We start from the raw sequence: 27,568 nt of genomic DNA, 5'->3' as shown, positions 1-27,568 counted from the left end.
GTTTTCCCCATTTGTCGTGCGGGGCTTGTTCGCCATGAGCCCGTGATGGCAACGTCAGCTAGTTGTCGTGAAGCCAGGTTTGCCGAGTGCTGCTCTCGGTATTGCTTACTTTGTCGAGTGTCCATGTTTTGGTTCTAGGCAAAGACCCTGACACTTGGCGTATACAGAATTTCTAGTAGTTTTGTGTGTTGTGTGTTCTATACCTCTTTGTCATTCATGGATTGAGTTTACACGAGGCGAGTATTGTGTCGGTGTCGTCGTGTTGGGTGTAGTTTCTAACCATTTGGTATAGCGTTGTGTCGAAAGACGTTGTATCGGACATATTAACTTCTTTCATGAATACAAAAAGACGGGACAACCCCCTGGGGACGAGCTAGGACAAATGGAGCGTTTTTCTGCCAACTCTTTTGAGTTGTTACTTAAGCTTGTCTAGCTTGAGCGTTAGTCCCACCTGAATCTTGTTGTGAGATGGTTCGCTCGTCCCGCTCCCGCGAGCAGGGGGCGAACCCTAGATCGAGCGCCGCCAGCCCCCACCCTCCTCGGTCCCCCTCCCCCCCCCGCCCCGCCGCCGCTGTCGGAGTGCGCCGCTAGGCAAAGCTCGGCCGGCGTCGGCGACAGCGACCCTTCTTCATCCCTCGTGCGGGGGGCTGGTGCGAGGCGGCCTTCTTTGGTGGTCGCGTGGCGTTGGGTAGGGCGCGGCGGCGGTGGGCGGCCAGTTGACGACGGCGGCTAAAGTTGGCGCGTGGTGGGCTACTAGTGCCATGGTGGTGGCAGGTTCGCCTCTTCCAGGCCAGATCTGGTGCAGGACGTGGCGGACAGCACATGGCCAGGTGCTCGGGAGCGGCGGGGGTTGTGTCCGGTGCAGATCTGACGAGGCAGCGTGCGCCCGTCGTGGTGGTGCTTCTCGGGGCTTCTCGGTCGGCGGTGGGGCGTGCTACCTCTTGAGCTTGCATTGGGTTTTCCCTTGAAGAGGAAGGGTGATGCAGCACAGTAGCAGTAAGTATTTCCCTCAGTTTTGAGAACCAAGGTATCAATCCAGTAGGAGAATCAAGCCAAGTGTCCAGAGTACCTGCGCAAACACAAACAAGCTTGCACCTAATGCTATAAAGGGGTTGTCAATCCCTTCAAGATTGATTGCAAAGTGAGATCTGAAGGCAGAAAGTGCAACGAAGTAAAAGTGTAAGGAGGACAATATGATGTGAAGTAGACCCGGGGGCCATAGTGTTCACTAGAGGCTTCTCTCAAAATAGCAAATATTATGGTGGGTGAACAAATTACCGTCGAGCAATTGATAGAACCGCGCAAAGTCATGATGATATCTAAGGCAATGATCATACATATAGGCATCACGTCCGAGACAAGTAGACTGATACTTTCTGCATCTACTACTATTACTCCACACATCGACCGCTATCCAGCATGCATCTAGTGTATTGAGTTCATGAAGAACAGAGTAACGCCTTAAGCAAGATGACATGATGTAGAGGGATAAACTCAAACCAATGATGTAAACCCCATCTTTTTACCCTTGATGGCAACAACATGATGCATGCCTCGCTACCTCTTCTATCACTGGGTGAGGTCACCGCATGGTATGAACCCAAAACCAAGCACTTCTCCCATTGCAAGAATCATAGATCAAGTTGGACAAACAAAACCCACAACTCGAAGAGAATTACAAGGATATGAAATCATGCATATAAGATATCAGAAGAAACTCAAATAAGATTCATAGATAATCTGATCATAAATCCACAATTCATCGGATCTCGACAAACGCACCGCAAAAGAAGATTACATCGGATAGATCTCCATGAAGATCATGGAGAACTTTGTATTTAAGATCCAAGAGAGAGAAGAAGACATCTAGCTACTAGCTATGGACCCGAAGGTCTATGGTGAACTACTCACGTATCATCGGAGAGGTCATGATGTTGATGAAGAAGCCCTCCGTATCCGAATCCCCCCTCCGGCAGGGCACCAGAACGTGCCCCAGATGGGATCTTGCGGAGACAGAAGCTTGCGGCGACGGAAATGTATTTTCGTGGATATCTCGCGTAGTTTTGGATTTTTCGGGAATTTATAGGCGGAAGAGGTAGGGCAGACGAGCCACAGGGGGGCACAAGCCTGCTAGGCGCGGGCCCTCTGATCGCGCCTAGGGGGCTTGTGGCCTCTCCTGGTGGCCTCAGCCTTGGTTTTCACGTCCCCTGCGTATCTTCTGTCCAGGAAAAAATCTTTTCGGAAGTTTTATTCCGTTTGGACACCGTTTAAAATTCTCCTCTGAAAGGGGTCAAAACACGGAAAAAATAGGAACTGGCAGTTGGCAGTCAGTTAATAAGTTAGTCCCAAAAAAGATATAAAAGGCATACAAAACATCCAAAGTTTGACAAGATAATAGCATGGAACCATCAAAAATTATAGATACGTTGGAGACGTATCAAGCATCCCCAAGCTTAACTCATGCTCGTCCTCGAGTAGGGAAGTGATAAAGACTGAAATTTTGATGTGGAATGCTACCTAGCATAGTTGTCCTTTGTAACTCTTTCATGTGACATGAATGTTCAGATCCGTAAGATTCAAAACAATAGTTTTCTATTGACATGAAAACAATAATACTTCAAGCAAACTAGCAAGGTAATCATGAACTTTCAAAATAACAAGGCCAAAGAAAGTTATCCCAACAAAATCATATAGTCTGGCTATGCTCCATCATCCCCACACAACTAATTTGAATCATGCACAACCCCGGTATTGGCCAAGTAATTGTTTTTTCACTCTTACTTTCTCAAACCTTTTTCAACTCTCACGCAATACATGAGCATGAGCCATGGATATAGCACTATGGTGGAATAGAGTGTGGTGGAGGTTGTGAGACAAAAAGAAGGAGATGGTCACATTGACTCGGCGTATCAAAGGACTATGGAGATGCCCATTAATAGATATGAATGTGAATGAGTAGGGATTGCCATACAAAGTATGCACTAGAGCTATAAGTATGTGAAAGCTCAAAAGGAGAACTAGTGGGTGTGCATCCAACTTGCTTGCTCACGAAGACCTAGGGCAATTTTGAGGATGCCCATCATTGGAATATACAAGCCAAGTTATATAATAAAGATTCCCACTAGCATATGGTGGTGACAAAACGAGAGGCTCTCAATCATGAAGAACATGGTGCTATTATGAAGCACAAGTGTGGAAAGAGATAGTAGCATTGTCCCTTCTCTCTTTTTTTCTCTTTTTTTTGTTTGGGCTCTTTGGCCTCTTTCCATATATTTTTTTTGTGTGGGAAACTTTGGCCTATTTTTTTTTATTTCCTCACATGGGACAATGTTCTAATAATGACGATCATCACACTTTTATTTACTCACAGCTCAAAGCTTAGAACAATGATGACTATAGGAAATGCCTCCGGGATGTGCAACGATCTAGCTTGGCGTATGACGTTGAAACATTCCTCTAGCTATCTTACGATCATGCAATGGCAATATGAGAGTGACGGCACAAGTCATGAGACAGAACGATGGGAGTTGCATGGCAATATATCTCGGAATGGCTATGAAAATGCCATAGTAGGTAGGTATGGTGGGTTTGTGCACCGGAGAAAATTGCGCGGTACCAGAGAGACTAGCAATCGTGGAAGGTGAAAGTGCATCTATACCATGGACTCACATTAGTCATGAAGAACTCACATACTTGTTGCGAAAGTTTTTCTTAGTAATCGAAACAAAGTGCTAAACGCATACTCCTAGGGGAAGGGTTGGTAGGTGTTAACCATCACGCGATCCCGACCGCAACACAAAGGATGACAATCAATAGATCAATTATGCTCCGACTTCCTAACATAGAGGTTCACCATATGTGCATGTTACGGGAATCACTAACTTCAACACAAGTATTTCTATATTCACAACACCCTACTAACATAACTCTTAATATTACCAAATCCACGTCTCAAAACTAATTGAGAGGAATCAAACTTCTCTTTATACTCAATGCACATGAAGATGAAAGTTTTATTGTATCCTCTTTGGGTACATATCACCTTTGGGACTACTTTCATAGCACAAGCGAACTACCAAGTTACGCACCGCCGTGCTCTAAAAGATCTAAGTGAAGCACATAGAGCAACATTGTCTAGCCCAAAAGATATAAGTGAAGCACAAAGAGTATTCTAGCAAATTCCCGATGAGTGCATGTCTCTCTGAAAAGGTGTGCAGCAAGTATGATTGTGACACAAAAAAATAAAAGACTCCTATGATACAAGACGCTCCAAGCAAAACACATATCATGTGGTGAATAAAAATGTAGCTCCAAGTAATGTTACTGATGGATTGAAGACGAAAGAGGGAATGCCTTCCCGGGGCATCCCCAAGCTTAGGCTTTTTGGTGTCCTTGAATTTGTCTTGGGATGCCTTGGGCATCCCCAAGCTTGTGCTCTTTCCACTCTTTATCCCTTTTTCCATGAGAACATCACCCAAAACTTGAAAACTTAAACAGAAACTTGTGATATCATTAGCACAAGAAAACAAACTACCACCTCTTTAGGTACTGTAGAAATCTTGATTTCTATTTATATTGGTGTTAGATTACTGTATTCTCACTTTTCCATGGCTAGTACCCCCCGATACTATCCATAGTTTCATCAAAACAAGCAACCAACACAACGAAAACAGAATCTGTCAAAAACAGTCCAGTCTGTAGCAATCTGTATACTTCGTATACTTATGGTACCTCAACAACTCTGAACAATTACGACAGCCTGGGAAAAAGGCATATCAACCAGCAGCAAAAAGAATCAAGTCAAAAGCTCTTTCTGGATAAAAATGAAAAATAATTTCGTGAGCGAAAAGTTTCTGTCTTTTTCCAGTAGGATCAAACAACCAACACCAAACTAGTCATAAAGGTTTTGCTTGGCTCAAACACAAAAAGAAACACAAAAAACACAATCATAACATAATTATGATGGTTTGGACGCAACAAAACACAAAGAAAAATATAAATTCATTGGGTTGCCTCCCAACAAGCGCTATTGTTTAACGCCCTTAGCTAGGCAAAAGGTGATGGAATCACGTATCGTCGTCTTTGGTACTCAAACCATAAGTAGCCCTCATCATGGATTCATAAGGCAGTATTATTTTCTTTCTAGGAAAGTGCTCCATGCCCTTCTTTAAAGGAAATTGAAACCTAATATTCCCTTCCTTCATGTCGATGATAGCACCAATAGTCCTTAGGAAAGGTTTACCAAGAATGATCGAGCATGTAGGATTGCAATCAATATCAAGCACAATGAAATCCACAGGTACATAGTTCCTATTTGCAATAATAAGAACATCATTGATCCTTCCCATGGTTTCTTGACAGTAGAATCCGCAAGATGCAAATTAAGAGAGCACTCCTTAATCTCATTAAAGCCTAGAACATCACATAAAGACTTTGGAATCGCGGAAACACTAGAACCCAAATCGCACAAAGCATTGCATTCATAGTTTTTGATTTTGATTTTGATAGTGGGTTCCCACTCATCATGAAGCTTTCTAGGAATAGAAACTTCCAACTCAAGTTTCTCTTCAAGAGATTTCATCATAGCATCGACGATATGATCGGTAAAGGACTTGTTTTGGCTATAAGCGTGTGGAGAGTTTAGCATGGATTGCATCAAGGAAATGCATTCAATCAAGGGGCAATTATCATCATTGAATTCCTTGAAATCCAAAGAAGTAGTTTCATTACTACTCAAAGTTTTGATATCTTCCACTCCACTTTCAATGCTTTTAGCATCAAGATAGATGGACTCTGAATCATTGTGGTGTTTTTCAACCAAAGTGGATTCATATCCAGCCCCATCATCATTAGGTTTGACACAAGAAAACAAGGATTCAATGGGAGTCACACCAAGCTCTTTAAGATCTTCGTGATTCTTATCACGAGAACATGCCTTTTTAAGCCATTCATGTCTAGCACGAATTTGGGCGGTTCTTTCTTTGCTCTCATTCATGGAAACGCGCATAGCTTTCAAAGTTTCATCCATATTGATCTTGGGAGGATCACATATAACTTTCAAAGCATCAATATCAAGAGACATTCTATCAACGCTCCTAGACAAATCATCAATTTTGAGTAGTGTTTCCTCTATGGACGCATTGAAAATATTTTGCGAGTTGATAAACTGTTTGATATTACTCTCTAGATCAGAGGGTAATTTATTGTAATTTCCATGAGTATTGTTGTAGGAGTTGCCAAAGTTATTAGAGGGATTACTAGGAAATGGCCTAGGAACATAGTTTCCTCCAAAAGTATTGTTGTTGCCAAAATTATTCCTACCAAAAAAATTAACGTACAAGCTCGCATTGCTACTCTCAATCAATGAAGATAAGGGCATATCATTAGGATCTAAAGGAGCACCTTTACTAGCAACCAATTTCATTAACTCATCCATCTTAGCACTCAATGAGTTAATTTCTTCTATAGCGTGTACCTTCTTACTAGTAGGTGACCTTTCAGTATGCCACTGGGAGTAGTTTGTCATGATATTGTCTAGGAGTTTTGTGGCTTCTCCTAATGTGATTTCCATGAACGTTCCACCGGAGGTGGAGTCCAAGATATTTCTAGAAGAAAAATTCAAACCAGCGTAGAAGATTTGTATAATCATCCAAAGACTCAAGCCATGAGCGGGACAATTTCTAATCATCAATTTCATTCTCTCCCAAGATTGTGAAACATGTTCATGATCAAGTTTCTTAAAATTCATGATATCATTACGGAGAGAGATAATCTTAGTCGGCGGAAAATACTTGGATATATAAGCATCTTTGCACTTGTTTCAAGAATCAATACTATTTTTGGGCAAAGATGAAAAGCAAGTTTTTGCTCGATCTCGCAACGAGAACGGAAAAAGCATCAATTTAATCACATCATTATCCACATCTTTCTTCTTTTGCATATCGCAAAGCTCAATGAAGGTATTAAGATGGGATGCGACATCTTCACTAGGAAGGCCGAAGAATTGCTCTTTCATAACAAGATTCAACAAAGCATCATTGATTTCATAAGATTCCGCACTAGTGGCGGGAGCAATCGGAGTACTAATAAAATCATTATGATTAGTATTCGAGAAGTCGCAAAGTTTGGTGTTTTCAGTCATGGTGACTTCAGCAAGCAAAAAGCACACAAGCGAACAGAAAGCAAGTGAGTGAAAAGGGCGAACGAAAAAGGAAAATTATTTGGTCAATTTTTGTTTTTCACAAGAGGGGGAGAGGAAAACGAGAGGAGAAAAAGTAAATGCAAGAGATGAGTTTACAACACTTACTTGGATGAGCTTCACCTAGAATAATCCCCGGTGCCAGAAATTGACACATTGACGGGAGACTATTCTTTGACTTGATCCTCCCCGGCAACGGTGCCAGAAATCCTTCTGCTACCTCTTGAGCTTGCGTTGGGTTTTCCCTTGAAGAGGAAAGGGTGATGCAGCACAGTAGCAGTAAGTATTTCCCTCAGTTTTGAGAACCAAGGTATCAATCCAGTAGGAGAATCAAGCCAAGTGTCCAGAGTACCTGCGCAAACACAAACAAGCTTGCACCCAACGCTATAAAGGGGTTGTCAATCCCTTCAAGATTGATTGCAAAGTGAGATCTGAAGGCGGAAAGTGCAACGAAGTAAAAGTGTAAGGCGAAAAATATGATGTGAAGTAGACCCGGGGGCCATAGTGTTCACTAGAGGCTTCTCTCAAAATGGCAAATATTACGGTGGGTGAACAAATTACTGTCGAGCAATTGATAGAACCACGCAAAGTCATGACGATATCTAAGGCAATGATCATACATATAGGCATCACGTCCAAGACAAGTAGACCGATACTTTCTGCATCTACTACTATTACTCCACACATCGACCGCTATCCACCATGCATCTAGTGTATTGAGTTCATGACGAACAGAGTATAGCCTTAAGCAAGATGACATGATGTAGAGGGATAAACTCAAACCAATGATGTAAACCCCATCTTTTTACCCTTGATGGCAACACCACGATGCGTGCCTCGCTACCCCTTCTGTCACTTGGTGAGGTCTCCGCACGGTATGAACCCAAAACCAAGCACTTCTCCCATTGCAAGAATCATATATCAAGTTGGTCAAACAAAACCCACAACTCAAAGAGAATTACAAGGATATGAAATCATGCATAGAAGAGATCAGAAGAAACTCAAATAAGATTCATAGATAATCTCATCATAAATCCACAATTCATCGGATCTCGACAAACACACCGCAAAAGAAGATTACATCGGATATATCTCCATGAAGATCATGGAGAACTTTGTATTGAAGATCCAAGAGAGAGAAGAAGCCATCTAGCTACTGGCTATGGACCCGAAGGTCTATGGTGAACTACTCACGCATCATCGGAGAGGTCATGGTGTTGATGAAGAAGCCCTCTGTTTCCGAATCCCCCCTCCGGTAGGGCACCAGAACATGCCCCAGATGGGATCTTGTGGAGACAGAAGCTTGTAGTGGTGGAAAAGTATTTTCGTGGATATCTCACATAGTTTTGGATTTTTCGGGAATCTATATGCGGTAGAGGTAGGGCAGACGAGCCACAGGGGGCCACAAGCCTGCTACGCGCGGGCCCCCCCCCTAGCCGCGCCTAGGGGGCTTGTGGTCTCCCCTGGTGGCCTCTGCCTTGGTTCTCACATCCCCTGCGTACCTTCTGTTTTGGAAAAAAATATTTTCGGAAGTTTTATTCCGTTTGGACACCGTTTAAAATTTTCCTCTGAAAGGGGTCAAAAACACGGAAAAAACAGGAACTGGCAGTTGGCAGTGAGTTAATAAGTTAGTCCCAAAAAAGATATAAAAGTCATACAAAACATCCAAAGTTTGACAAGATAATAGCATGGAACCATAAAAAATTATAGATACATTGGAGACGTGTGAGGGCGGGGCTGCTGCCTCGGTTGGCAACGGTCAATCCGGGACTGCAGATGGCAGTGCGGATCTGTTCCGTGGCGGAGGATGGCGGTCGGTCGTGCACATGCAGTGGGCCGACCTCGTCCGTGGTGGTGCTTGCCACCGCGTTAGTGCCCCTTCTTGTTGCTCCTTCGTGAAGTCGGCCCGAGTGGGCGCCCGTGTTGCTGCTGTGCTGCGGACGGATCTACGGCGCTGACTATTGCTGTGGCGGCGTATGAGTTTGTCTCGGGCTGGTTGTGGACCGTGCCGGGGCTTGCTCGGTGGTGGCCTTCGGCAGCTACTAGGTCGTGCTCCCCACAGTCGACGATGATTGTCGGGGGACGCTGGCGTGGATTCCCCTACTGTGAGGGCGTTCACCCAGGCCAGGTGGCTAATGCCGGGATAGGAGCGGAAGAACACACCTCCCGTCTCTCCCACCATGGTTGCGCTTTGTGAGGTCGGCGGTTGGCAGTGACGGCGTGGGTGGGGGCTGGGTCCGGCTTCGGGCTCTCGGTTGGTCCCTTCCATCGCGGGCGTGCGGCGGGGGTGCAGTTGGCCGATGGCGGTCGGGCGCCTTGGTGGGGGTGGGCGACGGTGCGCGTGGTGGTGGTGCTTCCACTTGGCGGCGGGGCGGACTGGCCGTGTTGTCGCGGCCATGATGCTCCCTGTGCGGAGGCGTGGAGGAGCATCTTGGATGGGGGGCGGCGTTGCACACGGCATGCTTTCTGCAGCGCGATGGCGGGCGCTTTATGGGCATCTGAAGCCCCGGCCGGCCTGTGGCCACGGGCCTGGTTTGCTCTCGCTATCGCGCCCGGTCGGTTACCGTCCTCAGCGGTGGAGGTTGTGCCCTCCCGCGTGCCGTTGGTGATGATGCCCCTAGCCCCGGCTCCTCTTCCTCATCGTGTAGACCCCTCCTTGCGTTGTTGTGGTGATCCGACGTGGAAGCTTCAAGTTCGTGTTGGCACGGGGTGGTGGTCGGTTTGGTGGCGGGCTCTGATGCGCCTGAGGTGAAGGTTGGGATCGGGAGAAATCCCAGTCGGCCTGGTCGACACCGTCGCGGTGGCGCGTACGGGTGCCGCCATACCTTCGTGGAGGGCGTCGGGGCTACCCTTCCTTTCCCCTCGCCGCGTACCGGGGTAATCCCTTAGCAGCAGCGTCGTCATCGTCGCGTCCCTTCTTGGAGGTGTTCATTGGTACCGGTGTCTCGAAGTCTAGGAGCTTTGTGGGTGTTCTTCGGTGGGCGCAGCGGTCGCGAGGCTTCTCCGTTTTCGTTGATCTGCCGTTGTCGGCATTTCTTTCTTTTACTCTTTCTTTATTTTTTTTGGCGTGCCTGTGCTGTTTTCGCCTCACCACCTATCATTGGATATATCAAAAATTGTTGCTTTGTAATACAAAGCAGGACGAAAGATTGTTTTGGACTTGTCTAGCTTGTTTCTTGTTTGGGCTATCTTGTATGGGCGTCTAGAGATTGGTGCAACTCCTCGGATTATCTCTACGATGAATTCTACACACATGTGAGGTGGCATGCATGATAGTTCCTCGCGAAACACATCCAAAATGTCAGAGACTATTGGTATATCTTCAAGGCTAGGAATAGGATGCTTATTCAACGTATACAACTAGGACTCTGAACCTCATGATGCAAAATAGACTATTTGGCAAGATGGATGAATGATTTGAACATACTTTTTGTCCTGCTCCAAGGCGTCGGATACGGGTTTAGTCAACAGTCTAATAACAAGCACTACCGAGCGCGGCGTTCGGCAAAGACATCGGCATATTATTATTTTTAAAATATTTAGTAAATAATTTGAAAATTTTATGATAAATGTGATCAGTGGGACCACATGTCAGGTAAGGAAAATGTTTAGGCGACGTGTTTTTATTGAGGATGACAGCATGGCTCTCGGTATAGGTAAACCAAGTGACGATGCCATCAGTTCCAAACAGGCAGGCCACGTGTCTAACAAATGTCGTGTGTGGCTCTCGGTGTTTGCCCCATTTATCGTGCGGGGCATGTTCGCCCTGAGCCCGTGACGGCAACGTCAGCTAGTTGTCGTGAAGCCAGGTTTGCCGAGTGTTGTTCTCGGTGTTGCTTACATTGTCGAGTGTCCGTGTTTTGGTTCTAGGAAAAGACCCTGACACCTGGCGGATATGAAATTTCTAGTAGCTTTGTGTGCTATACGTTCTATACCTCTTTGTCATTCGTGGATTGAGTTTACGCGAGGCGAGTATTGTGCCGGTGTCGTCGTGTTGGGTGTAGTTGCTAACCACTTGGTATAGCGTTGTGCCGAAAGATGTTGTATCGAAAATCTTAACTCCTTTCATGAATACAAAAAGACGGGACAACCCCATGAGGACGAGCTAGGACAAATGGAGCGTTTTTCTGCCAACTCTTTTGAGTTGTTTCTTAAGCTTGTCTATCTTGAGCATTAGTCCCACCTGAATCTTGACGTGAAACGGTTCGCTCGTCCCGCTCCTGCGAGCGGGGGGCGAACCCTAGATCAGGCGCCGCCAGCACACCCTCCTTGGTCCCCTTACCCCCTCCCCCCCTCCCCCATCATCGGAGTGCGCCGTTGGGCAAGGCCCGGCCGGCGTCGGCGACAGCGGGCCTTCTTCATCCCTCGCACGGGGCTCTGGTGCGGGGCGGCCTTCTTGGGTGGTGGCGTGGCATTCGTAGGGCGCGGCGGCTGTGGGCGCCCCGGTGACGACGGCGGCTGCAGTTGGCGCGTGGTGGGCTGCTAGGGCCTCGGTGGTGGCGGGTTGGCCTCTTCCTGGCCAGATTTGGTGCGGGACGTGGCGGACAACGCAGAGCCAGGTGCTCTGGGGCGTGTGGCCAGTGCAGATGTGACGAGGCAGCGCACGCCCATCGCGGTGGTGCTGCTCGGGGCTGCCCGGTCGGCGGTGGGGCGGGGCTGCTGCCTCGGTTGGCAACGGTCAATGCGGGACTGCAGGTGGCAGTGCGGACCTGGTCCGTGGCGGAGGATGGCGGTCGGTCGTGCACATGCAGTGGGCCGACCTCGTCCGCGGTGGTGCTTGCCACCGCGTTATTGCCCCGTCTTGTTGCTCCTTCATGACGTCGGTCCGAGTGGGTGCCCGTGTTGCTGCTATGCTGCGACGGATCGACGGCGCTGACTATGGCTGTGGCGGCATGTGAGTTTGTCTCAGGCTGGTTTTGGACCGTGTCGGGGCTTGCTCGGTGGTGGCCTTCGGCAGCTACTAGGTCGTGCTCCTCACAATCAATGATGATTGTCGAGGGATGCAGGCGTGGATGCCCCCTACTGTGGGGGCGTTCACCCAGGCCAGGTGGCCGATGTCAGGCTAGGAGTGAAAGAAGACACCTTCCGTCTCTCCCACCATGGTTGTGTGTTGTGAGGTCGGCGGTTGGCGGTGATGGCGTGGGTGGGGGCTGGGTCCGGCTTCGGCCTGTCGGTTGGTCCCTTCCATCGCGGGCGTGCGGCGTGGGTGCAGTTGGCCGATGGCGGTCCGGCGCCTTGGTGAAGGTGGCCCGCGGTGCGCGTGGTGGTGGTGCTTCCACTTGGTGACGGGGCGGACTCGCCGTGTTGCCGCGGACATGTTGCTCCCTGTGCGGAGGTGTGGAGGAGCAGCTTTAATGGGTGCGGCATTGCAGACGGCATGCTTTCTGCAGCGCGACGGCGTGCGCTTTATGGGCATCTGAAGCCCCGGCCGGCCTATGGCCACGGGCCTGGTTTGCTCCCGCTATCGCGCCCGGTAGGTTACCATCCTCGGCGGTGGAGGCTGTGCCCTCCCGCGTGCCGTTGGTGATGATGCCCCTAGCCCCGGCTCCTCTTCCTCGTCGTGCAGACCCCTCCTTGCGTTGTTGTGGTGAGCCGGCGTGGAAGCTTCAAGTCCGTGTAGGCGCGGGGTGGTGGTCGGTTTGGTGTCGGGCTCCGATGCTCATGAGGTGGAGGTTGGGATCGGAAGAAATCCCAGTCGGCCTGGTCGACACCGTCGCGGTGGCGCCTGCCGGTGCCGCCAGACCTTCGAGGAGGGCGTCGGGGCTACCCTTCCTTTCCCCTCGCCGCATACCGGGGAATCCCTTAGCAGCAGCGTCGTCATCGTCGCGTCCCTTTTTGGAGGTGTTGATTGGTACCGGCGTCTTGACGTCTAGGAGCTTGGTGGGTGTTCTTCGGTGGACGCAACAGTCGTGAGGCTTCTCCGTTTTCGTTGATCCGCCGTTGTCGGCATTTGTTTATTTTACTTTTTCTTTGTTTTTTTTGGCGTGCCTGTGCTGTTTTCGCCTCACCATCTATCGTTGGATATACCGAAAATTGTTGCTTTGTAAAACAAAGCAGGATGAAAGCTTGTTTCGAACTTGTCTAGCTTGTTTCTTGTTTGGGCTATCTTGTATGGGTGTCTAGAGATTGGTGCAACTCCTCGGATTATCTCTCCGATGAATTCTACGTACACACATGTCAGATGTCATGCCTAATAGTTCCTCGCGACACACATCCAAAATGTCAGAGACTATTGGTATATCTTCAAGGCTAGGAATAGGATGCTTATTCAACGTATACAACTAGGACTCTGAACCTCATGATGCAAAATAGACTATTTGGCAAGATGGATGAATGATTTGAACATACTTTTTGTCCTGCTCCAAGGCGTCGGATACGGGTTTAGTCAACAGTCTAATATCAAGCATTACCGAGTGCGGCGTTCGGCAAAGGCATTGGCATATTATTATTTTTAAAATATTTAGCAAATAATTTGAAAATTTTACTATAAATGTGATCTGTGGGACCACATGTCAGGTAAGAAAAATGTTTAGGCTACGTATTTTTATTGAGGATGATTGAACGACTCTCGATATAGGTAAACCAAGTGACGATGCCATCAGTTCCAAATGGGCAGGCCACGTGGTTAACAAATGTCTGTGTGGCTCTCGACGTTTGCCCCATTTTTCGTGCTCGGCTTGTTCGCCGTGAGCCCGCGACGGCAACGTCAGCTAGTTGTCGTGAAGCCAGGTTTGCCGAGTGCTGCTCTCGATGTTGCTTACTTTGTTGAGTGTCCGTGTTTTGATTCTAGACAAAGACCCTGACACGTGACATATACGAAATTTCTAGTAATTTTGTGTGTTGTATGTTCTATACCTCTTTGTCATTCATGGATTGAGTTTACGCGAGGCGAGTAGTGTGCCGGTGTCGTCGTGTTGGGTGTAGTTTCTAACCATTTGGTATAGTCGTTGTGTCGAAGGACGTTGTATCAGACATCTTGACTCCTTTCATGAATATACGATGCGCATGTTTGTGGGTATTCTAAAAAACAATCAACCAGTTGGTTGACATCATACGCTTTGCCCATTTCTCTCGTGACACGACCAATTTTTTCTGTCACTATGCTTGAGTGTGCGACCTGCATTAAGATCGATAGTGATAAACATCGATAATGTTTTTTTTTTCGAATCACATCGACAAGGTTTTGATTCCACACGAAAATTTCACAATCGGGAGAAGAGAAGAAAGACTTGGATGGATCTAGTCTCTAAGGCTTGTTGTAACGGGGAGTATCATATACTAGTACTATGTATATGATACTAGTGTATGATACTACATTCGTAATGCATAGTATCGTATTTTAGTATCATAGGCTAGGTCATTTATTGACATGCATGACACATAATAGCAAAACATTTAATATGATACGGTATCATGATATTATACTCAACTATCTCTTTCTTCATTTAATTTTAAGCCACCTCATCAAAATTGTCTAGTTGACATCCATGATACTACCTATGGTACTACCATTACGACCAGTCTAAGAGCATCTCCAACAGCCGCGCTTCGCGCCGCGCCCAAAAAATTTATTTGCCACGCGCGCTTCTGCTGGTTTGGCGCGTCGCGCAGCGCTGGCTCCAGCAGCAGCGCTAAAATGCAGCGCGCGTGCGCCGCTCCAGCAGCGCGCAAAAATGCAGCGCGCGCAAAAATGCAATGAACATGTGAATTTGACACAAACAAGTTGATGCATAAAAGTTCATGCCCACAAGTTCATCCAACCAAGTTCAAAATGTAAATTGAAGTTCAAGACATATAAATGAAAGACACATCAATCATCATCTTCCTCGTCTTCGTCCTCATCTTCCGAAGACGATTCTTCCGCCTTCGTAGATGAATCTTCCTCCCTAACCTCATCACGCACCGCATCACGTGAAGCTCCGACGGTGTTGGCAAGATCTTCAACGGCATCTTCATGGGAATGTGTGTGAGGAGGCACATCGAAAGACCTTCCACCCATGGCCGGAGGTGCACCCATGCCTCCCATGGCGGACGGAGGTGCACCCATGCCTCCCATGAGAGAAGCAAAACTCATGCCTCCCATGGCGGCCATAGCGTCGGAGGGTGATCCAAAGCCACCCATGCCTCCCATGGCGGCCGGAGGTGCACCCATGCATACCTTGGCTCCAAAGCCACCCATGCCTCCCATGGCGTCGAGACCACCGCCATCCATTGCACCGAGGCCACCGCCACCCATGCCGCCAAGGCCACCGCCACCCATGGCGCCAAGGCCACTGCCACCCATGCCGCGAATCATGGCTCTTTTATGGATCAAGACTTCTTGACGGGCAAGGTTGACATATACCTTTTGCGCATCATTGAATAAAGATGTGTCCAAGAAGAACAAGTGCTTCTCCCATTCCAACAACTTAGCTCGCTCCTCCATGCCCACCTTCCTCTCCTCCAATGCCACTTTCCTCTCCTCGGCGGCCACCCTCCTCTCCTCGGCCGCCAACCTCCTCTCCTCGGCCGCGGCATCTTGGTTCCTTGCCATTTTCCTCACCTCGTTGGCTTCTTTTGTTGCCTTCACAATAGCTTCCATAGCATTTGTGAGCTCATCATCTCCTTTCCTCTTCTTCTTTTCGGTTTTGTCTTTCTTGCACCCATCCGGTCGTTTTGGCTTCGAGTATGAAACCGAGTTGGGTGTGGGGCTTCTCTTGCCGTCATCACTTGATGCATCATCCTCCTCATCATCATCATTCAACTCAATTGTTCGCTTGCGTTTGTTGCTCAAATGCAAATCATCCAAATCTTCACGCTTCTTCCATTTCTCATCATCCTTTAGCACTTCATAGCAATGAGGCGAGGTAAAGATCTTGCCTTTCTTGATCTTCCCCTTCTTGGTTGTCCTCGTCTCTTCTTTGAACAAGTTTTGTGCAATGTTGTACTACAAGAAAAACAAAACAAGTTAGCACCCCGGACACCAAAAACAAGTATGATGAACATGTATGAGATGCCACTTACTCTATCATCCTCATTTGTGACACTTGGGTTAACCTTGTCAACTGCCTTTTGTGCGGCCGCCCACTTTTGACAATCTGAGTTGATTGTCGACCATCGGGACCGAAGTGATCTCTCGGAGCGGTCAATTCCACTCACGTTCTAAGCATCAAAGTATTCTTTCATTCGCCCCCAATAAGCATCTCTACTTTGATCACCTCCAACCGATGGATCCCTCGACACTTGCAACCAAGTATTGCATAGTAACTTGTCATCGTTGGTGGTGTAATTGCCCGCTCTTCCTTTCGGCGCGTTGACAATGCCCTCACCCTCCTCGTCCACCTCAAACTCATGGTCTTCGATATGGATGTCATTGGTTTGAGACCAATGCGAATTGCTGGACCCAACACCCATAGTTGACATGTATGCATCATCGTTGAGACTACAAAGTTGGAATAAAAGTTGGCTATCTATATGTGATGATGCATTGAAAAAATAACAAGAAATAAAAGTTGGAATTTTTTTCACCTTGGGGGCATTTCGTCGAACACTTGGTGCGCGTCGGCGGCCGGCTCAACGAGTGAGCTCGCCGGCGCTTCGGTAGCCGCCGCGCCCGTCCACCGCCCTGCAAGCTTCTTTCCCTTCGAGCTGCCGGAGCCGTCCGCCGCCTTGTTCTTCTTCCCGAAAGTTTTCCCTTCTTCGGCCGCGCCGCATTGAGGAGCTTCGACGGTGCAGCGGCGACACGGGACGGCGCTGGCGCGACGCCACCCGTCGCCGTGGTCCGCGGCGGCAAGAAGAGGCTGGCGCGGGGCCGACGGTCGGCGGAGCTCCGGCGGTGGCGACGCCAACGCTCCCCGCGCTAGGGTTTTCGGCGGCGGCGGCGGGGGCGGGGGGGAGGGGGCTGTACAACGGGGTGAGCGGGGAGCCGGTGTGCGCGTCCATGGGTGCGGTGGCAGGGCGCCGGCGACGGCGCGCGCGGTGCGTAGGAGGAAGAGGAGAGGAGAGACTTTCGCGCGAGCGTTCGAGTTTGGCGCGCGTGGAAGCGGGCGCCCCAAATACACCGCGCGCGATTGCGTTTTTGTCAGCGCGCTGAACAGCATATGCCGCGCGCGCCGTTTTTGCCCGCCGGCTGGAGCTGCTCGCCGCGTTGCGTGCGCTAAAACTGTTTTTTTTGCGGCGTGGCGTTAGTATAGGACGGCTGTTGGAGATGCTGTAAGTCAAGCACCTAAAATTTCACAATCTATTGAAGAAAAGGTACGAGCTGGAGTAGATCTCGATCCGATCGAGTCTACACATGAAAGCACGATGTAATTAATTAGGGCATCTACAGCTTACCTAGTTTACATAATAGAGTATGTATTATTAATTAAGTCTGCAGCAAGTGCTAGTGGGAGTCTACATATATAGCTTACACTCAGAACAAAGCCAGTTAAGCACACTAACATTATTGTAGAGCTCCACGCTCAGACGTACACGGCCGGACGAACAACCAATGGCGAGGCCGCACGCCGTGGTGGTGCCGCACCCAAGCTCAGGTAACATCAACCCGGCGCTCCAGTTGGCCAAGCTGCTTCACCAACACGGCGTCTACATCACCTTCGTCAACACCGAGCACAATCACCGCGTCATGGAGACCACGGAGGGCGCCACCGCGGTGCGTGGCCACGAGGGGTTCCGTTTCGAGGCGATCCCCGACGGGCTCGTGGAAGCTGACCGTGATCGGGACGGCGTGGACTACGACCTCAGGCTGTCTGCCGCCACGAGCCAGCGGTGCGCTGAGCCGCTGAAGGAGCTTCTGCTGCGGCTGAACGGCACCGCGGGCGTGCCACCGGTGACGTGCGTGCTGCCGACGGCGCTGATGAGCTTCGCGTTGGATGTTGCGCGGGAGCTGGGCGTGCCGAGCATGGTGCTCTGGTGCTGTAGCGCCGCATCGCTCATGACCGAGATGCGACTCCGGGAGCTAAAGGAAAGAGGCTATGTGCCACTCAAAGGTAACAATGTGGAACCAATTTATTAGCCAAATTATTTCAAAATGTCTGTGTTGCCATTGACCAAATAAAATAATATGCATGCTATCTTCAAGCCGGAGAAGTTTTTCTCGAATTTGGAGATTTGTTTTTTAGAACTGCTATTTATACGTAATTCGATTGTGATGACGGTTGGCTGAAATCAGGCAAGCGATTAGACAGCTAAAATGAACTAGTTCGTATAGATTTTATAGAACCGGTGCCTAGGAATAGGATTTTTGTTTGTTTTTCCTTTTGCGACCTTTTTAACCAAAAAAAACTGGCATTCTTGCCTAGCTCATTGGGATAGGGCAAAAATGGAAATGCAAACGATATAGCCGTCCTAAATAAGTCTAAGTGACATCAACTTGCATAACACTAACGCACGCACGTAAGAACACGTCAGTAAATCGCAAAGTCATATAAGATCAAAGCTATACGTAGCGTGGAAAAAAATTAATCAAATCCACAGTCGACAAACTACACCAATGACCATATTCCGCACCAACATCTCATGACACTACATGAACACCGATGTTATTCAATAGCAACGTCTTGAGGAAGGGAGCGATGCTCAATCATTGCCGCCGCCGGATCCAACCACTTAAGGTCAGAATCTAGGTTTTCACCACAAAAAACTAGTTTGAGCATATCCCAGCAATTCCTTCAACAAGGTAACGACCTAAAAGGGTTGTCATTGATAGCACCACCATAAAGTCACTTATGTGTTGTCGCCATCACTTTTCACGGTCACAGCAGTTACATACAGCGTGTGACCGCCGCCGCTGCACCACCATCCCTCTACGTCGAGTCATTGTCCATAATTCGTATCTCATCGTCGAAGTCAACCACCAGATCTGAAGGGCAAATTAACTTTTCGGTGGCCACTGGAGTCCACGGCAAGGCCGCTTTCAGGACGAGATGACCAGCCATCGACGTCGTTGAATCTATGACCTAAACAGATCTTATTGGTAAACATTTTGCATATTAAACTACACTTTCTAAAATTCTCATGAAAATCCTATGGCCCAAGGCAAGCTGCGAAGTGGCCTCAACATGAAGATAGTTAGATAGCATAACTAATCTATATAACTGAGAATGACATCTAATCCAGTCGAAAAGTAAATACATAGAACATACCATTGATCTGCTATATGATTTCACGGTGCTGCTAAGAATCCGAAGTCTTAGTTGACTCCTGGACCGTCAGATCTATTGCTGCTTTTAGATGCGTGTAACCTGCGTTTAACTGTAAATTGGCCCGTGTAGATGGACAAAACATGATGGGCTGCTTTCATGTATGTTTTTTCTGTCGGCTTTCAGCGATGTGCTGGGCAGGGGAGTGGCAGGCTTTGGGTGGTATGTCTTTTCTTTCTTTTTGTCTGTAAATTTTACAAAGGGTAAGGACGATCACTGATTATGAAAAGAACGGTATACTTCAGCATAGACTAGATCTCTGTTGTATAATTTTTGGATGTGTTTTTTTCTGGTGCAGCATCCATTTCTTGTTTCTTTAGAACCAGAATTTTCTTTTATGAGATGTGTGTCTACGCATGTGTTTTTTATAGAACGAGCATCCATATCTTTTTCTTTCTATTTTTGTAGGTTTGGCTTTGTGTTAATTACGTCAGTCTAAAAGAAACATATATGAAAATATCTAATTTAAAAAATATATATTTTATGTCGATTTGCTATTCTCAATCGATCAAGAATTAATTAAGTCTTAGTAGATTCGGTAGCAATGGGACCTCTAGTGCAAGTGTTGCCCCATAAAGCAACTCGATGTCTTCAAAGTCACCAAGAATTATTAGTTTTTTTGTTTGTTTGTTTATTTTTCTCATGTCCAATCAGTTTGCTTCCAGTCTTTCCGGTGACGGCCCGTTTTAGGGTGCGTTCGGCCCACTCTTTCCTGATGGCCTTGTTTTTTTTGTTTTTCTTGTCCTTTTGATTTTATTTTCTTGACTCCTTTTTATCTTTTTGTAAGTGATTTTTAACCAAAAACGGACATTCTCATGACATTAATTTTATTTTTGCATTTGTATTTTTTTTACCATTTTTCTTGTTTTTATTTTTATTTTCTTTCTAAAAAATCATAGTTTCTTATTTATTTATTTATATTTTTTCTTTTAATTGCCTTTAAAACCCCTTTCTTGTATGCTAAGGGTCGCAATTGACTGTACCTTATTAGTCTTTTGTTGAGAGAAGAATAGTTACATGTTTGTCACTAGGCATCCAACTACAAGTGTCCCTCCCGACCGGAATTGCATGTCCAGTGTCCACAGACCCGACTTTAACTAACATTTACTTTTTAAGTGGGGCAGTGGGAGAGAGTGGGGGAGTTGCATGTGTGATACTAGGCTTGCAACTGCAAGCGTCAACTTTGACTGCAATTGTATCTCCCCTTACCGAATGCAACTAGCCTTGTGTTTCTTGTCGAATAGGGGGGAGAGGAGGTTGCATGTTCGACAGTAGTCTTGCAATTGCAAGTGTCACCCTCGGTTAGAACTACATGCCTATACACTAGATTGCAATTGCATGCCTACACATACTCGACTGCATCCGATATTTTTTGATTTGTTAGTGGTCGGTGGGAAAGAGGGGAGTTGCATGTCCAACACTAAGCTTGCAACTGCAAATCTCGCCCTCGACTGGAACTGCATTTCCCCTATTGAGTATTGACTGCAACTAGCCTTGTGTTTTTGTCAGAGAGGGGATGAATTGTATGTCCGACAATATGCTTGCAACTACAATTGTCTATCCGAGTCTTGGAACCGCAAGTGTCGCCCTCCACTGCAATTGCATGCCTACACACCTGACTGCAACTAGATTTTTAGTTTTGTAAGTGAGGTGGAGGAGAGGGGATAGAAGGTGCATGCATGGTACTAGGCTTACAATTGCAAGTGACACCCTCGAGTGCAAAAACATGTCCCCTATCGACTGCAACTAGCCTTCTGTTTTTGTCAGAAAGGGGGTGAATTGCATGTACGACAATATACTTACAACTTCAAGTGTCTTTGTCGACTACAATTGCATGTTTGACAATAAGCTTGTAACTTCAAGTTTGGCCTCCATTGCAATTGCATGAGTACACACCTGGCTGCAATTGACCTTTTTTTGTAAGTGAGCGGCATAAGAGAGGGGAGTTGCATGTCCAACAATAGGATTTCAACTACAATTGTTTCCCTTGACTGCAACTGCATGCCTGCACACTCGATTGCTACTGGACTTCTTTTTGTTTTGTAAGGTAGCGACATGGATGGTGGAGTTGCATGTCCGATACTAGGCTTGGAACTGCAAGTTTCGCCCTCGATTGCAACTCTATACCTACGTACCAATGCAATTGCCATTTTTTACTTTGGAAGTGGGCGTCGGGAGAGGGGTAGTTGCATGTCCTACACTAGGCTTTGCAACTGCAGTCACCACCTAATGCAACTATATGTCCACACATCGCTACGACAACTAACATTTGTTTTGCAAGAGTGGGGGGATAGGTGGGTGGGGGTGGAGTTGCACGCCTAATACTAAGCAACAGTCACGTCCGACTACCATTGCATGTCTTCCATCGTGGTTGCAACTTAACTTTTTGTCATGTTGGGGGAGGAGCGAGGGGGAGTTGCATGTTCGACACTAGGATCATAACTACAAGTGTCGCCATCGAGTGCAGTTGCATGTCCGACGGCAGGCTTGCAACTGCAAGTCTCGCCTCCGGCTGCAACTCACTTTTATTGCAACTACGCATCCAGCTTGGGCGACCTGCTTTGCGGGTTTATTATTGATGTTTTTTTTTCTTTTTCTTTTTTACCCTTTTGTTTTGCATTGTATTGTTCTTCTTTTTATTTGTTAAGAAAAACAACATAACGCACGGCAGATGCACACATTTGCATGTCCTCCCTTTTGTATGCAATTTAATATTCTTTTGGTTGAAAAACAACACCACACTATTTAGTTTGTCTTGCTTCCATTTTATTTCTTTGTTACATTAAATATTGATGCTGAACTAATATATAAAATATTTGAAAAAAATATGTAAATGAAAAATAAATAGAGAAGTAAGATGGCACAAGAAGAGAAGGACTGGGCGATATGTCGGATTTGGAGGTGTGGTGAAGCTCCGGGGGAAAGCCAAGCCCTAACTTTAGGTCAATGCTAGCAACGGCGGCATCATGGCGTCGTTCCCCTTCTTGAAGGCATTGCCGTGGAGCTTCATTGCAAGACTCCCCGGGAGAAATATCTAGCTTCTGATGGTCCAAGCGGGCGATGCTGACGCCTACGTCGTTTCCTTCTTTGAGTTATCGCCTTGGAGAGTCAGCATATTGTAGTTTGCATGGATCTCTTCGTCTTTGGGGACAGTGGGCAGCGGGGCGGAGCTTCCGGGTGGTTTCTGTGTGTGCGTCGAGATGGCGATCTCGGAAGTAATGTGAGTGGTAGCTCTATAAGGTGGGGCTCTATCTCGACATTGATTAGGTGGCATCCATGTCCGGCTTGGGCGGTACAGGTGTCGGCTCGGTCGATGCGCCCTAGAGGGGGCGGTATGACTTTATGTCGGGGCGGGCGGCCCAGGATGTGGTGCAACGTTCGTGGTCTGCGAGTGGTTTCCCTGAGCAACGTGGGCTGCGAGCAGCTGGTTGTGCAGCGTTGCTGCTCGAGGGGAGCGGTAGTATGTCCAAGCGACAGCCCCGGAAGGCGGTGCCGGTTGCTTGCACTGGGCGCGACGGAGCGGTGTATGTCGGGGCGGCGACCACGAGAGTATCACTAGGGTGTCCAGACTTCTGTGACAATGATGATGGTGGGAGCAAGGTCGCAAGCGACAATGGTTGCGGTAGTCGTCTCTTCTCCGACGTGTCGACGGTATTGCTTCGGATTGTTTGTTGCTGTCAAGTCGAAGTTGCAACGACGGGGCCCTATGGTTTACAATGATTGGCTGCAGGTGGCCCATTCGGCGATCTTCCGTGGTGCCAGTCGTGCCTCATTTTGTCTTTCTCAGTTCTCCGTCAGAGTCGGAGCTTCATTGTCTGGTTGCGAGTCGACATATCGTCGTTTAGGGTGGGTTTTGCCCTGAGTGTTTCAGTCTATAGGAGTGGGATTTGCCCTTGTTGTTCTGGTTTTTTCCCGGTGTTTCGTAATTAATTGGGAAATTCTCTTATGTTTAATTAATAGATGAGTGCAAGAAGACCTATCACAAGAAAGAAATGCCGGCCACCCGCCATGAATTTGGCTGCTAACGTAATGTATGTGAAGCTTGTATCTTTAGGCAACACAAATTTTTCTTGTAGCAGCATAAATCTTCTCGCGCATCCTATATATCTATAAGAGCATGGCCAATAATACAGCCAGCAACTGGTTATATAGTGTCATGTCATTAAAAGTTAGCAATACCATTCACCCATGAAATAGGGTTGGTTAAAAGTTGCCTCTTAGGCTGGTGATTTTTTTTACTTTCTCTTTTACTATTCCTCCCATTTATCCATTTTACATAGGAACACGTGTAGAGGTTAGCTCTTGTGATCCCACTTCCTTCCTTTTTGCTTGTCTGTCTCCTTCACATCAGCCAAAATATCTAAAGACAGTCTTATGGCCGACTATTGTACTTGTTCATCTCAGAGTCATCTCACAAATTATGTATCTCAAAATAAAAGTAGGTCACCTCATCATACAATTATAATGAGATAAGCCCCACCTCAACATGTAATCATGCATGGAAAAGATCCATCACATCATTTAACATGCATGGAAAAAAAATTTCATTCAATTATTCTACTCCATCCGATCCGACTTAATTGATGGATCCTCTATAAGAGGTTCTATAGATGCTTCATCAATTAATTTGGACCGGAAGAAGTATTTATATTTCATAAATATTGTTAATACTATACATAATAAAAAATATATTTATTCATATGCATTTTTTCATCTAAAAAATACATATGTATTTTGAATTTTGGTTCTCATGACATCGCTCCAAACTTTCATCAATCAATTATTGCAACAATCAATTATCGCAACTACATGTCAGGTATCCTTATAGTTAATCTTGTTCAAAAAAAGGGTGTTTTATTTTTTTTAAATGTAGCATCAAGCGAATACAAAGCATTATGAGTATCATCCGGTCCCTGCATAACTACGATGCACACAACCAAACACATAAAGTCTCACAAAAATAGAAGAAAACCCAACAAATTGGCGAAAGTAAAGTCATATAGACCGACAATATGCCTATGTCGAAAGAGATGGTGGACCGATCCGAAGATTATGCTGCCATTCATGTTGGGTAAAACCTTCATAGCCACCTGCTTCAACCGCATACACACCGTCTTGAACAACGGTTGATACTCTGCTCGTTGTAGCGTAGACCATGTATGAAACGAGTGCATACAACAGAAAATAACCAGCAAAAGACTAGCATTTTTGTTATTGAAAACCAAACCATTTGTACATAGCCAAATCGATTATAGTAAGACATACGCTTCCACATTCTTATTAACGTTTTGAACCTATTTAAAATACCATCCAACAAATGATCAAAAATATAAACAACACTTATGGACGGATACACATTTGAGGCTATGTATGGAATCGATTGAGGTACAAGCCTACAACTATCTATAAAGATTTGAGAAACATCAAATCAGTTTCTCCAAAACTCTACGTACTACTCCCTCGCTCCTAATTTATAAAATTTTGAGCAACTTACTAGCAACAGTCAAACCATCATCATAGAAATTATTTATTCGGTTCATCGTTTCTCCGTACCTTTGCAGATGAGAGCTGCTTGACGAACGGATACCTCAGTAGGACGCTCATCGACTGGATCCCTGGCATGCCGCCGATCAGGCTCGGGGACATGTCCAGCTTCGTCCGCACAACCGACCCGGACGATTTTGGCCTCCGTTTCAGCATGGCGGAGGCCAATGGCTGCACCAAGGCCGGCGTGCTTATCCTCAACACCTTCGATGACCTAGAAGCCGAAGTCCTCGCCGCCCTCCGCGCCGAGTACCCGCGCATGTACACCGTCGGTCCCCTAGGTCCCCTCCTCAACAACCACCTTAGGGACGACGGTGCATCCGGCACCGCCAGCGGCCTGAGCCTGTGGAAGCAGGACAACGAGTGCCTCGCGTGGCTGGACACGCAGAAACCGGGCTCCGTCGTGTACGCCAACTTTGGCAGCCTCACGGTCCTTTCCACCGACCAGCTCGCCGAGTTCGCGTGGGGACTCGCGGCCAGCGGCCACCCGTTCATCTGGTCCATAAGGGACAACCTTGTCCCCGGCGCCGGCGCTGGCTTGAGCTCGCTACCGGCGGAGTTCGTCGCGGCAACGGCAGGACGGTGCTGCCTGACAACATGGTGCCCGCAGGATCAGGTGCTAGGCCATCCGTCGGTGGGGTGTTTCCTGAGCCATAACGGATGGAACTCCACCTGCGAGGGTGTGGCCGCCGGCGTGCCGATGGTGTGCTGGCCGGGGTTCGCCGACCAGTACACCAACTGCAAGTACGCCTGCGAGGTGTGGGGCGTGGGCCTCCGGCTTGACGAAGAGGTGGGGAGGGAGCAGGTGGCTAGCCACGTCAGGCATGCGATGAAGGCGGCGGAGATGCGGGAGAGCGCGGCTGGGTGGAAGGCCAAGGCGGAGGAGGCCGTGGCGCCCGGCGGGGTGTCGTGGGAGAACCTGCGGAGCATGGTCAGAGAGCTCGGCCCTGTCAATATTGTTGAAGCCTGAGGAGTTCGACTGTTCCCACTACAGGAAAATCACGTTTTACCATGTGGCAAGCTATAAATCGTGTTTTTTTTTCGGATACTCGGCTTATTTGAATATAAGCCGTGTACACAAGCAAAAACACCCGGTAAAAACAACGCACTCGGCTTATGCTATCATATAAGCCGAGTGTCCGGAAAAAGCTCTCGGCTTATAGTTTTCACACGGTATATATGAAAAAAGCACTCGGTTTATAGCGTGTCACCCGGTAAAGGTACGTGCCACGTGTCTACAACAGCGGTGTTTGACGGCGCCGTCACGGCTTGAACTATAAGCCGTGTGCTTGACAAGTACACACGGCTTAGACACACTATAAGCCGTGTGCTTGACAAGAACACACGGTTTACACATAGATTTTCAAATTTTAAAAAGTTCTAAAGTGATTTCCCTTGCATTTATCTTTAATCCCTGAATGTTATTTATTTATTCATTTTACCACAGGAATGTCTCTCATGTCGGCTATAGACCGTGTGAGGGGGGTAGAAAGATCACCAAAACCCTAGAGATGCAATAAATGTCTCAAATAGTTGTTGGCCCACCCGGAACGTGCCCAAACTTTTACGACACCCTACAAGGGGCATGTGATGACGTCGTGCCTGATCCTGAGGATTTCTGGCATCGTATCATTTTTCGAGGCTTCAAACGGTTTGATGAGCCATGTCACCCAAGTGATTTCGTACCCCCGATGGTTGGGGTTGCCCCTCCCACGCTTGCACAAGGCATACCCATGTCACAAATACATCACATAGGATTTTCCATGCTTCTTCTGGGCATGATTTCATGTGTCGCCTTGCAGATCTGCAATTTCCGACACTGAAACCATAGAATTGCAATAAATGTCTCAAATATTGTAGTCGGGTCAGAAAAATGCACGGGCCTCACACGTGTCATTCGATGGCCTCCTTTGAGAGCACGAGGAGTTTCGATGCCAACGGAGCAACATGACCAACACTTCCTTCACAAACGTGACACGTTCCCTCTCGATACCAAGAGAATACCTCGAAGATGGTGCAGTTTACAAGCGGCCTCGGATAAGCCCCACCCAGACCGCGTCCAAACTTTTACAACACCCTACAAGGGGCATGTGATGATGCCTGGCATCGTACCATTTTCCGAGGCTTCAAACGGTTTGGTGAGGCATGTCACCCAAGTGATTTCGTACCCCCAATGGCTGGGGCTGCCCCTCCCACGCCTGCACAAGGCATACCCATGTCACAAATACATCACATAGGATTTTCCATGCTTCTTCTAGGCATGATTTCATGTGTCGCCTTGCAGATCTGCAATATCCGACACTGAAACCCTAGAATTGCAATAAATGTCTCAAATATTGTAGTCGGGTCAGAAAAATGCACGGGCCTGACACGTGTCATTCGATGGCCTCCTCTGAGAGCACGAGGAGTTTCGATGCCAACGGAGCAACATGACCGACACTTCCTTCACAAACGTGACACGTTCCCTCTCGATACCAAGAGACTACCTCGAAGATGGTGCAGTTTACAAACGGTCTCGGGTAAGCCCCACCCAGACCGCGTCCAAACTTTTACGACACCGTACAAGGGGCATGTGATGGATCCATCAGGATCTTTTATCTTCACGGTGATGTCAATAAAGTAGTTGTACGACACTGCTCGTTAT

At 47.4% G+C, this 27,568-nt stretch overlaps 1 protein-coding gene across 1 annotated transcript; it reads left to right on the top strand.

Moving 5' to 3' along the window:
* The first annotated feature begins 17,619 nt into the window (after positions 1-17,619).
* On the top strand, positions 17,620-26,124 carry LOC123446224 (7-deoxyloganetin glucosyltransferase-like). The gene is made up of 2 exons (XM_045122902.1): positions 17,620-18,168; positions 24,942-26,124. Exons 1-2 carry the CDS (start codon positions 17,670-17,672, stop codon positions 25,892-25,894), a joined length of 1,452 nt encoding a protein of 483 aa, XP_044978837.1. The 5' UTR covers positions 17,620-17,669; the 3' UTR covers positions 25,895-26,124.
* The last annotated feature ends 1,444 nt before the right edge of the window (positions 26,125-27,568 follow it).

The sequence above is a fragment of the Hordeum vulgare genome, chromosome 4H (assembly GCF_904849725.1).
Source record: "Hordeum vulgare subsp. vulgare chromosome 4H, MorexV3_pseudomolecules_assembly, whole genome shotgun sequence".
In the NCBI taxonomy this organism is placed as follows: Eukaryota; Viridiplantae; Streptophyta; class Magnoliopsida; order Poales; family Poaceae; genus Hordeum; species Hordeum vulgare.
The sequence above is the reverse complement of the archived record's forward strand: the minus strand, read 5'-3'. Positions and strand labels throughout refer to the sequence as shown.